The following is a 12,934-nucleotide window of genomic DNA, read 5'->3' as shown; positions in this document are numbered from 1 at the left end:
AAGATAACGCGACCGGCACTGATTCGATTTGCGCCCACCGGCATTAACCTCCCAGCGTAACCGAATTGCGTATGTCTGAATGAAACAAAATAAAAACGTTTTCGCGTCCCTCCCCATCGCATCACAAGCCGAAGAAGGATAGAAATAAATACCGGCCAACACCAGGCAGCCAGCGAACCGAGCACTGTGCGTGTGAATGTAGCAAAAGCAACAACAAAAACATCCTTCTAATTCAATAGGGCGTTTGCACAGTGCATTAGTATAAGTAAGCCGTTGGGCAAACAAATGTGACAGCCCCATGTTAAATGAATACAAATCGACTAAAGAAAGATATTTTTCAAGAATTTATGAGAACTATGGAAAAGTTTCATATGTACAACATATTTTTCGAAAGCTAGATCATTTTTTGACTTGTTTGTGACTTTTTTTTAATTTTGAGGGAACTTCTTTAACAAAAATGAAGACTTTGTACAGGATATAAGCGTTTTTAGTGAAAGCAGGACAAATATTGCTCAAGTTTATTAATCAATTTCATGGCGAAAACTTTTAACATCATCTTCCTGGTTCTAAATTTTATATGATAGGCCCAAAAACGTGAACAAAGGATCCGAGGGAACCGTTTAATGTGCTTTACAATGATGGTTGGCTTGTTTTTCATTTTTTGTTTTGCTTGGTTTCCCACTGATATCCGATAAAATAATCACAGAATCGTTTCCACTTGTTAGCAAATGATCCGAAATATACTTTTTGAATGTTTTTTTTTAGAGAAATTGAGCATTCATTTAAGGGAAAATCAACATTTTGGTTGAATTTTGCTTTTTTCGCATATAAAAACCTCTAATGTGTGCCCAACAGACCTTTTGTATGTGTGTGTAACAAACGCCCTATCCGCCGGCAAACACGGCTAAGCTGTGCGTGTGTATGTAGCAAAAGCAACAACAAAAACATTCCTTTAATTTACCGGCAAACAACCACCGGCCAAGCTGCCCGGCTTTAGCAGCTGTGTATATGTAGCGTGTGTATGTAATAGCAGGCAGTAAGCAAAGCACAGTTCTCATTCAATGGGTTTCCCGTTTCCCGTTCTCCTTTCCGTTTCCATCCAAAACAAAGAAATACCTTGAAAGGAGGCCAAACGCCGGGAAGCCTACGTCGTGCGTTATTTTTTTGTGATTGATCGGTGGCAGAAACCCTATGACAAATAGCCCTCATCTTGCATGAAGTTCAAATAGTATATTGGTAAAGATGTCGGACTGGCAAGACGATGTAAATGATGATTTGAGTTCGAATCTTCCTACGGCGCTGTGGTTGTTATTTTTATTTTCTTGTTTCTGGGATGGATTATCTAATAGGAACGAAATCCCATTAAATGTTTTTCTTGTTTCGCTTGAATGTAGTGGTCATGAATAATTTTGGTTGGAAGCCGAGTCCTTATGCCAGTTACGGTTTTTCAAACATACCGTCTTCGGCACAGTGCACATTTCAGCGCATTATCGTCACAGAGATTTGCTAAAAAGGCATTGGATTTTTGCAACCTCTTCTATGGGTGTACTTACGTTTATATCTACATTATTATGGCAATAAATGAATGGTGAAAATATCATTATCGAATTAAAAAAAAACTTGTACGTACATTTTGATGACTGTTTGATGCCACATGACTTAGAAATTGCATAAACCGACTGGCACTGCCCTTTTTTCAGATCTCTGGGGGATTCATGTTTAAGACTTTCACAACTCGCATCATTCATAACCCGTTCGAGACCGATTGCACACCGTGTGTGCAATGGAATTTGTGTGCCTCTGTCAGAACAATCTTTCATTGTGAGTTAACTATTGCTCGGAGAAATAATATCCTTATTCCAATGGAATCCGCAAATGTTAGGCAAAATGTATTGGGAAATGGTTTTGATGAAAATCAAATGACGTAAAAGTTATCTAAGAGTAAAGTACTATGAGTACGAATGTCGTGAAAAGGCCTCCGTCTCGAATGGGATAATGCATATTAAACTTATGTTTCCACTAAGGTTCTTTTTCCATAAGGGTTTTCCCAAAATATTTAAAATATATAAATAAAATGCAACTTTAGTTCGAACGACAAATAACACGAGTTTCAAGCAAAATGGGAAATTGATCAAAAAGATAAGAATAACTATTTTCCGAATAACAAAATAAGCAACATTTTAAAAATGAAAAAGACTTACAAAAGTTAAGAAATGCCATAAGTTTGCATTTTTTATACTCGTCATTTCTGTAGTTTTTACTTTATAATCATTAATGAAGTTTTGCATTATTTTGCAATTTAGTTTTAAACTTTGTGTTTTCTATCCATCTTGTTTAATTTATGGTAAATTTAGGATAAAATTTATAAAACTTGGGAAATTTTTGAGAAAGTTTAAAAAAAAAATTAGCATGCATCTACATTAGACTGAGTCTATTTGAAGTCATTTTCAAACTACCAAAACCCTTTGATCTCAACAACTTCGTTGCAGATTTTTAAAGTAACGATTACATGAGTAAAGTTTTATTTTCTTGTTTGTATGAAAAAAATTTACATTAAGTTCGAAAAAAAAGGAAAAAATAAATATCTTCTATCTCTTGAACCGAGCCATCCAATCTTTTTTTTTTCAATTTATAAATTCTCTAAAGGAAATTTTTCGCTGAATAACTATGTCGAAGCTCTTGAAGTGTACTCTGAAAAATTTAATAATGCATCTTATAATGGGATCGAAAGTAGATTTTGTAATAAATTGTCTCCATATCAAACAGGTTTGAATAATTTAACACTTCACGCAATGTAAGATTTAGAAGTATGCTGCACACAAAACTAAACTTTTCAATCACGTTACACTATTTGGCTGGAATGAAAATAAACCGAAAATGCGTCGTGAAAATAAGCGTCATGTTTATGAAAAAAATTTTTCAACTCAAGATGAAATCTATAATGTTAGTTGCTTTACAAATCTAGCATATATATGTACGTTAGGGTGGCAGCCAAATGGTTCATATAAAATTTCGAAAACCTAACATGAAAATTTTGTGGATTGGCCCAAAAAACTGACCTCTGCAAAATTTCAACTCATTCGGATTTTATTTAGGGGTGCCTCGAAGCACCCTCGAAAATCACCAAAGGGGGGACCAAAGGAAATCAGAAAAACCTAAATTTTAATTTGGATGCCAAAAGACTGAAAAATGCATAATACGTCAAAATCCTGTCGAAATGCTGAAAAAAATTTTTGGTAAAAATTGACCTCAAAATTTCAAAAATCACTTAAAAAGAGGACAAAGGAAATAGAGAGAATCGAAACTTTCATTTTGATACCATATGATTTTGAAATGCATGAAATTTGGTGTTATCCCGAAAAAAAATCTTGGTCAAAAATCGGCTTTTTAGGACTTGGCCGTTTTTTCTGAAAACCAGCCGTTTTTCGGAAAACCGACAAAATCCCAGAAAGTCAAAAAAATCTTGAACTACAGTCCCCCAGTCATTAGTCACTTTACGTTTCCTTTCACCACTAATTGTTCGTTTATTCAGGTGTTAGTAGACCAAATATCAAGCTTTGTATGAATTTAGGTCATTAAATACTTCCTCTTTGAGTTCAAGTATGTTATTATTCAAAATTTTGTTATAAAATGACATAATTTACCGAAACAATAAAGCGTTTTTTTAAAAACGCATATATGGGTCAACATTGTAGCTCGTAACAATTGTTAGTCACATAGAAATCCATGACAACACTCGAATGTCAACATGGGTATCAACTTGTTTCGGACAAACATTTATTTTATTTCACGAATTCAAAACAATCGAAATCCAAAACAACGATCTTGTTAATAACACCCTCGACACTAGCTAGCGGACTGTAAAATTAACTTTCAATGTTCAATCAGCATCACTATACTTTACCACCGTGGGGGAGCAATTTAGTTTCACCCGGTAAAGAGCATTCGGATCGGTTCTAAGCGTGACTCGTTTGGTTTGTTGTTTGATAGAGAATTATATTTAACAAAAGTGTATTAGATTTTATTCTTCTCATCCATTCCGGCTTGATGTTATCATCTTTTTTTATTCATCTTCGAAAAAAAAAAACAGCTAGATACGAACCAAAGCGAACAGCACCATCAATTAATTACTTGGACGCACATTGTGTACACCTTAGGAGCACTCTTTAGGAGACGCACTTATAGAGCACTCATTTCAATTTTGAGTGTTTTGTGAGTGACGAAAAACGCTCCCTGTGTGTATTGTCACTCTGCTCCTATCGACCACTCTTGCTCCGCTCACAAAAAAATTTAAAGAGTGGAGCTGATTGTTACACCGCTCTTGTTGGGCTCTGAAAAGAGTCCGAAGCCTGAATATTTCCAACTTCGATGGTTTTTAAAAACTTAATGTTCACAGATAATCATACTTTGGATGTACAAGCATCCTAAGTTTTAAGGTTGATGGAGCATCAAATTGACGTAGTCAGAAAAGTTATCGGATTCACCAGTTATTTTTAAATTATCAAAACATGCGATTTCCACCCCCAAAAAAAGGGGTAAGCTGCAACAAGTTTGTTTCTAATGAAAAATCAAATGAAAACGTTTGAAAACTTATAGTTTTTCATATTTTTGAGATGAATTAACGCATAAAGCACCAATTGATGTAATTTTTGGTTTTGTTCGATTCAAATTTTTAATTCTTTTCTGTCAAAGATGTTCTAAGGAAGCATAAGGGTGCTGCATAAATCTAGGGGTAGCAAACACTTCATAAAATTCCACTAGCTGAATCATAAAAATTAACCTTTAGGTGGATAGGATTTTGAAATAAAAATAAACGCGTGATGCAAAACGATCATATTTCAGCATATGGATACAAGATTTAAAAGGTGAATCTTTGATTTATATTTTGTTGCATTTTTGCCCAGACTAGTAACTGAATTTAAGAAATATTAAAAAAATGGTTATTTTGTCCAATAAATATTTTTACACCAACAGTGTTGCTATAGGAGAATAAAAGCAATATAAAGTTTGTAGGTGATATAATGCGGCCAATTAAGACATTCAAAATTTGCCTTCAATCTTAATAAAAAAAAAAGTAAATTTAGTAGACAATCTTTGCAACTTTTTGCGAGAATGTTTTCTACAGTAAGCAGTTGGGAGGAGCGGGCTTAATGCACATACTGAGACAAATACTTATGTGTTGAAGTATGAGTGAACAACGCAGGTTTGTGTTGGAATTGAGTTAAACATTGTTTATTTCTTTTGTCAAGTCCTTATACAATAACTTAATTCTATAGCTATTATCATCTTGTCGCTTAAAACTAACTGATTCCCAAACTCAGAATCGGTTTTTAATTCCTATTGGATTCTGAGATATCCTCTCAGAATTAACTGCCAACACTGCTGAGTTACTCTGAACCACATGCTGTGTTGGCTAAGTTGATCGTGTATGATGACAACATTTGTATTGTTGTCATCATAATCGATGATCATTGGATGTCAAAACGCTATTGTTCTCAACATGCAAATTGACTGACCAAAGGAAGACGAAACCAAAACAAAACAACCTGGTTTTGATTCTACTCAGGAGCAGTCAGCAGCGATCCGGAATCTACAATGATGTGGACAATCTGGCCACGGAACGGACTTCAAAGGATCCGAAATCGTGAGTATCAACATTATGTTTTCAGTATTCCCATGTATATTGTATGTAACTTCATGGTAGTTGGCTTGTGCTGAATAAAAATTTGGTATGTGATAACAATGCTTCTAATAAATTCTATCAGCTCATTTTCACCGTCTTTCATTTCTTCCATCTTTCAATCCGCCTGTAAAATTTCATAATCTAATGATTTCCTTTCTAAAAAGGACATCACTTTATAGTTCAACCATGCAACATAATCTGACCATTCCATAAAATCCAACCATGTGACGAAATCCGACCATGCCACATAATCCAACCATGCAACATATTCCGACCATGCGATAAAATCTGACCATGCAACGTAATCGGACTATGTAACAAAATCGGAATATGCAACACAATCTGACCATGTAACAAAATCCAACCATGCGACATATTCGGACCACGCACAATAATCTGACCATGCATCATAACCTGACCATGTAACAAAATCGGATATTACAAAACTATATAATAAATATGACAAATGTGATTGAAAAAAAAAAATCAGACAAATATGAAAAATATCACAAATATATGGCAAAATTATGGCATAAGAATGACAATGCAATGCCAAAACATGGCAAAAATATTACTAAATTATGACAAATATGCTAGAAAAATGACAAAAGAATGACAAAAAATTGATAGAAATTAAACAAAAAAATTACAAAAATCGGATAATCCTTCGTCAAAAATAACATATGTAATAAATATGTATGTATGTATGCATGTATTTCTACCACCCAGGTAGCAGCGAGCAACTTTTACTTTGTGACTTGATCAAGCTTCATCAACTGGATTAGTTCGAAATGACTTTGAATGGACTGTTTCAAAGGATAAGAGATGTAAGCAGAGGCACTCACACATCTAATTAGGAATAGGATCGAATTGTCTCCACCGAAAGAACATATCAAACTTATCGAGCGTCTGAGTCGAGCCATTGCAACCCAAAGCGCTCAGCTGGGTGGAGAGACGGACCCATCCTCAATTCACGACCCCTTGCTGGTGAGATAGCCCAATGCTCTCCACAAGAATCGCTTCAATCGGATGCACGGATGGCCTAAACCAAAACCCCAAAAAAGAATCAATAAGAAAACAATAAAATCTCCAAAATAAAGTACAGATAATATGATAAAGTGAACAATTGATGAAACTACTGAAAACCAACAAGACCAAAAAATTATAGCATTTCGAAAGTAAAAGATTTTTTAAAGGTCCCATTTAAAAACGCTTTTTTTAAGAAAATTCTTATTTCTTTGATTTTCTAACAATCGAACCATGAATAATTAACAAACAAGTTTAATCCTGACCTTATTTTCAGATATCAGTTAAAAAGTGCAATCAAAGGACATATTATCCTACTTACCTTTCAAAACAGGATACAGACCATATTATTACCTTTATACCTTGATATAAGCAGACATCAATATTATAATTTACGAACAAAAAATATAGCTGCCTAAGCTACCTAGGTATCAATTACGGGATCTGTCGTATCGATCGAATGATTCGCTATATTAACTATCATTGTCTCATAGCAGAATGTTTTTATATTCCATAACATAACATTATTTCATAAACTGCCATTTAGGTATTTACTGACTTTTTCAAGATTACTTTTTAAAATGAATGTTAATTTTTTTACATTAAGATTGGAAACATTATCATATAAAGAAAAGGAAAACATAAAACATGTCACCCTAGAACGACACGTTTTTCAACATTGGTGTCCTCGTCAATGGAATCTCATATTACACACACAATTTCTTTTGTACGCAAAAAAATCGCATCAACAAGACGATAGAGTTCTCATTAGATCAGGTTGACATTTCTGGCTGCTCACTTTTCCGCTTTGTCATTCCTGGCGTACCTGCTAGGCAGGCGCGGATCTAGAGATTGCTCTTAGGGGGGGTGATTTAGTAAATGTTCAAAAAAATGTGGGCCATAACTTTTTTAGTGATTGTGAAAAATTAAAACTGTGACAAAAAAACATGTTGAGGATATAGATGAAGAAAATTCAGCAGCATGTAAATAATGATGAAGACAATTTCAAAACAAAGTTTGTTCAAAGAATTCTGTACATATGTTTGTGGCTGGCATAGTCTTAGGCAGTGATTTCAACTTACTGAAATGAGCATCTCTGGTTTTATGGTTAAAACTACGTCTTATTTTTTTTTTTGAAATTATTACAATATTCGTGTAAAAAAGCCATTTACACAAGTTTCAATTATATTTAATCGAAATATTTTCTCTTTTGAATTCCAGTTTTAAACCGTACTTTAAACTGCTTCATTTCTAATCGAAATGTATGTATTGTAATGTATTTATTCAATAATTTATCATGTTTTTACTTGAAGTTCCATTAAAATATCAATTTAAAGACATGAATCAATAAATAATATTAAACAAATAAACATTTAAACTACAAATAAGCACGTATCTAGATAAATAAAATATACATTGCCAATATAATATTGCTAATCATATTCAATTTAAGTAAAGAGGTTTGCTGAATAGATTCGTCTTTTTATATCTTATCGAATACTTACAGCGTTTTTTTTTTGCTGTGAGTTTTTAAAAACAAATCAGTGGCTTAGTTACAAGATTTAACAATGGAACAGTTTTTTAAACTCCACCAGTGAGGTTGACTATAAAGAGCGGGCAGACTTTACAAAAAATAACCTTGCTCAGTTTTGGAAAAAAAACTAGCCAACTTTTAATTGTTTCCAAATGCTTAGCACTTGCGAATTCTTTTTATTTTTCAGCACTTCGACTTTAAATGCTAGGAGTATGGAACCGAAAATTGTGGTGGAGGTACCCGGTGTCTATAGTTAAAATAAGCTTTGTGATATCATCAATAGTTGAGTAAGGTTTAGAATGAGCCTTTAAAGTTTGATCGATCAGATTTTCGGTTGCTGCATCTGGAAATAATATCAACTTTAGAGTTGTTTTTGACAGTGCTTACGCACACTTTCCTACGTATATGAATAAGAAAATAAAAATAACCTCCAAAATTTAGTTAACAAAACGTTGATGTCCGTTCAAGGACATGATCACTTTTGAGATTATTTTCCCACAGTTAAAAAGTGTTACTGAAAATGTCAGAATTATGTCACGAATATTTCTAGCCGTACATGGAACAATTATTGAAAATTTTCATCTGTGGACCCAATTAAACCAATTTTTAGAAAACCATTAAGTTTGGTAAACATACATAAATAAGAAACCACTTTATGATGAACTTGAAAATAAATGTTGGCTTCTTTCAGGCCTTTTCAAGAAATCATTTAGAATTATTCACTATCAGGCGACGTTTCTAGTACTGGCGCTTACAACAACTCTGGATATCGGGTAATAAAGAAAGTTAAGGACTGGGGGAGGAAGACTGAATAAAAAAATAAAAAAAAAACTTTCAAACGTCAAATTTCTCTCACCAATCTACCGACCAGTGCGAAAGTTCAAAATTTTACTTTCTTATTTAGGGATTTTTAATAAAGCTTGTTTGATGCTGATAAGCACTTGTTTTGCATAAAACAATGATTTAATTAGGTTTTGTTTTGCTCTGACAAATTCTTGCATGATAAGGCGTATTGAGTCGCTCAAATTTCGTTTAAGCTTTGCAGCTGATACATAAAAATGGTTTGATGATTGGTTGTTCTAAAAATAGCTAAATCTAAATCTAGCACCTAAACAACTGAGTTACATGACTCGCTACACGAAACTGATCATCTAAAGTTAAAATTTGAACGATTACAAATCTTTTCAACAATTGCTGGCTTGTTGCCGAACAGTAAAAAACGATACAGAAAACTATACAGCAAATTTCAGTTTTCTTTCCCACGGTTAAGGAAATTCCTTAAAGAGTGAGATGCAAGCTTTATCCTTTTCGCACACCCAAAGCCAACACCAGGGTGTGTACAGCTTCGGGCAATCGTAATCGTAGGCATGGTAGGCGAACAATTCGCTGTCAAAAAGCGCTCCGTCTCCACCCTCCACCAATGAGAACCTTTTATTACCCCTTGCCTACTTTTCCTTAAAATGCAACCACCCGTAGCTGTAGGCACGCTGGCCAACACGAAGTTATACACGCGCATACTGTTTAAACTCAATTCAAGCATATTTTTAAGCACACCCATAGAAGAGGTTGCAAAAATCCAATGCCTATTTAGCAAATCTCTGTGCCGATAATGCGCTGAAATGTGCACTGTGCCGAAGATGATATGTTTGAAAAACCGTAACTGGCATAAGGACTCGGCTCCCAACCAAAATGATGCATGACCACTACATTCAAGCGAAACAAGAAAAACATTTTATGGGATTTCCTTCCTATTGGATAATTCATCCCGGAAACAAGAAAATAAAAATATAAACTACAGCGCCCGTAGGGAGAGTCGAACTCAAATCACCAATTATATCGTCTTGCAAGTCTGACATCCTAACCAGTGTGCTATTTGAGCTTCATGAAGGACGAGGGATATTTGTCATAGGCTTTCTGCCACCGAACAATCACAAAAAATCGCACAACGGTGGCTTCCCGGCGTTTGGCCGCCTTTCAAGGTAGTCCTTTGTCTTGCGATGGTAACGGCAAAGGGAACGGGAGTGAAGGCAAAGGGAAACCCATTGAATGAGAACTGTGCTTTGCTTACTGCCTGCTATTACATACACACGCTACATATACACAGCTGCTAAAGCCGGGCAGCTTGGCCGTTGGTTGTTTGCCGGTGAATTTAAGCAATGTTTTTGTTGTTGCTTTTGCTACATACACACGCACAGCTTAGCCGTGGTTGTTTGCCCATGGATTGAATTGAAGCAATGTTTTTTTTGTTGCTTTTACTGCATACACACGCACAGCTTGACCGTGGTTAGCTTCGTTCAATCGTTAGTAAAAATCAGTTTCAACTGGTTTCTGTCAACTGATAGATGTTCAACGAGACAATGTTTTGGTCGAAACAAGTCAGGTCATTGTTCAATGGAGCAAGTTGAAACTAGTCGAAACCAATCCAGCTCGGCAGCAGGATTAGTTTCGACTTGGTAGAAATCGGTCGAAGTCAATTGGAAAGAGACAGGTGATCAACTGTCAATCCATTTCTACTTGTTTCGACCCGTTTCGACTAGAGTTGATTGAACAGACATGTTGTTTGCTGGTGGATTGAAGGGATTTAATTAGAAGGATGTTTTCGTTGTTGCTTTTGCTACATTCACACGCACAGTGCTCGGTTCGCTGGCTGCCTGGTGTTGGCCGGTATTTATTTCCATCCTTCTTTGTCTTGTGATGCGATAGGGAGGGACGTGAAAGCGTTTTTATTTTGTTTCTTTCAGACATACGCAATTCGGTTAACTTGGAAGATTAATGCCGGTGGGAGCAAATCGAATCAGCACCGGTCGCGTTATCTTCTTGTACCAATGATGCTATGTAATTGACTACACGCCATTGGCACAGAGGCTGAATTTTGGGTGCACCTTTTGAATTCTTATGCACACGTTAAAATGGTGATGGTAATGTTAAGATATTTTGACACATGAAAAAGTTATATTTCATCTAAATTAAGTTGAAAAAAATTGGTGATAATTTTAATTATGATTTATTTTTTCCGCTTGGGGGGGGGGGGTGATCACCCCCATCACCCCCCCTGTAGATCCGCGCATGCTGCTAGGTTTCTCTTGATTCATCCATTATTCAATACACCTCATCAGATAAACAAAACAAACAATAAACAATGAATCACCAGATCTTACGCAACTCATTCCGCTAAACCTACTTCGATGCTTTTTCTTTCCTGATCAGCACATAACCTTGTCGCTTCGAAACCCGATTACTAAAGCTGGTAGCGAAGGCTCAGACAAATACACACTCATCCAGACATCCTATCAAAACGCTCATCTTGGTCCTTTTAACAAAAACAATCCAAAGCGCTTCCCGCATCACTCGCCATCATTATCTTTTTAATTTCAATAACAATTTCCTACATCTTTCACTTTTTAATTTATCTTATTACCTATCAGTAAAATATTTTGGGTCCACCCTATTTGTAGGATAGATATGAGATAATGGAAAATATAAAACCAAATAATTTATGTTAGAAGAAAAGAACCTAATTTAATAATTCAGCATTTCTCAACACGCACTAATGATTGACAGACAAATGAACAACATGCGGAATTAAAGAAAATCTGGCTACTTCGATTGGAAAATATGTTCATTGCGTTCATTGTTGTGCGGTAACTTTTACCTATAAATAGAACGGCACTTGTGCAAATCGGGAGATTCTTAAAACGAATTTGGGAAAGTAACATCACTCCAAGGAAACGGGAGAAGGCAACCACGAGAAGACGGCCAACGACCAGGACCAGGAAATCCCTCAGATTACGACACTATTATCACACACTCCTTGTGAAAAAAATTATCACACGCAATGACACATTACAATTAAACAGCAAAACATCGCATCGATGCTATTCTCCAATCTATCGCGCTTTTGACGACTTTTTCTCTCTCTTCATGTTTTAGCCGTTTTGTACATGATCATAACAAACTCACACAAACACCATACTCAGCAATTCCCCAATTTTTGAAAATAAACAAACATGTTGTTCAAAACTCTTGAACGCCGACTATGAAGGTTAATTTCTCTTCATCAAATAACCTTCAGCAATTCCGATAAGTCAATGATAGCTTCTCGGTACTCAATTGGGCATTTACGAAGAACAGCTAGCGACGACTATGATTAGTAGGAAAATCATAAGTTATTGAGAATACGACCAAAAAAACGTGATGTTTTTTTTAAAATCTGCGCGACCGAAACGCGAGCAACCTCAAACCGACCGTGTTGCCAACCAAATGACAAATGTAATAAATATAAGAGAAAGTTATCCCATAGAAGAGGTTGCAGAAATCCAATGCCTTTTTAGCAAATCTCTGTGCCGATAATGTTCTGAAATGTGCACTGTGCCGAAGACGGTATGTTTGAAAAACCGTAACTGGCATAAGGACTCGGCTTCCAACCAAAATTATTCATGACCACTACATTCAAGCGAAACAAGAAAAACATTTAATGGGATTTCGTTCCTATTAGATAATCCATCCCAGAAACAAGAAAATAAAAATAACAACCACAGCGCCGTAGGAAGATTCGAACTCAAATCATCATTTACATCGTCTTGCCAGTCCGACATCTTTACCAATATACTATTTGAACTTCATGCAAGATGAGGGCTATTTGTCATAGGGTTTCTGCCACCGATCAATCACAAAAAAATAACGCACGACGT

At 35.4% G+C, this 12,934-nt stretch overlaps 1 protein-coding gene across 1 annotated transcript in view; it reads left to right on the top strand.

The window, feature by feature from the left end:
* LOC129754005 (uncharacterized) overlaps positions 1-12,934 on the top strand; it is an 85,521-nt gene that overhangs the window by 56,445 nt on the left and 16,142 nt on the right. Inside the window, exon 9 of the mRNA XM_055749859.1 lies at positions 5,567-5,644. Within this exon, the coding sequence (XP_055605834.1) occupies positions 5,567-5,644 (78 nt within the window). The remainder of the gene's footprint in view (positions 1-5,566; positions 5,645-12,934) is intronic.

The sequence above is a fragment of the Uranotaenia lowii genome, chromosome 3, assembly GCF_029784155.1.
Source record: "Uranotaenia lowii strain MFRU-FL chromosome 3, ASM2978415v1, whole genome shotgun sequence".
Taxonomy (NCBI): Eukaryota; Metazoa; Arthropoda; class Insecta; order Diptera; family Culicidae; genus Uranotaenia; species Uranotaenia lowii.
The sequence above is the reverse complement of the archived record's forward strand: the minus strand, read 5'-3'. Positions and strand labels throughout refer to the sequence as shown.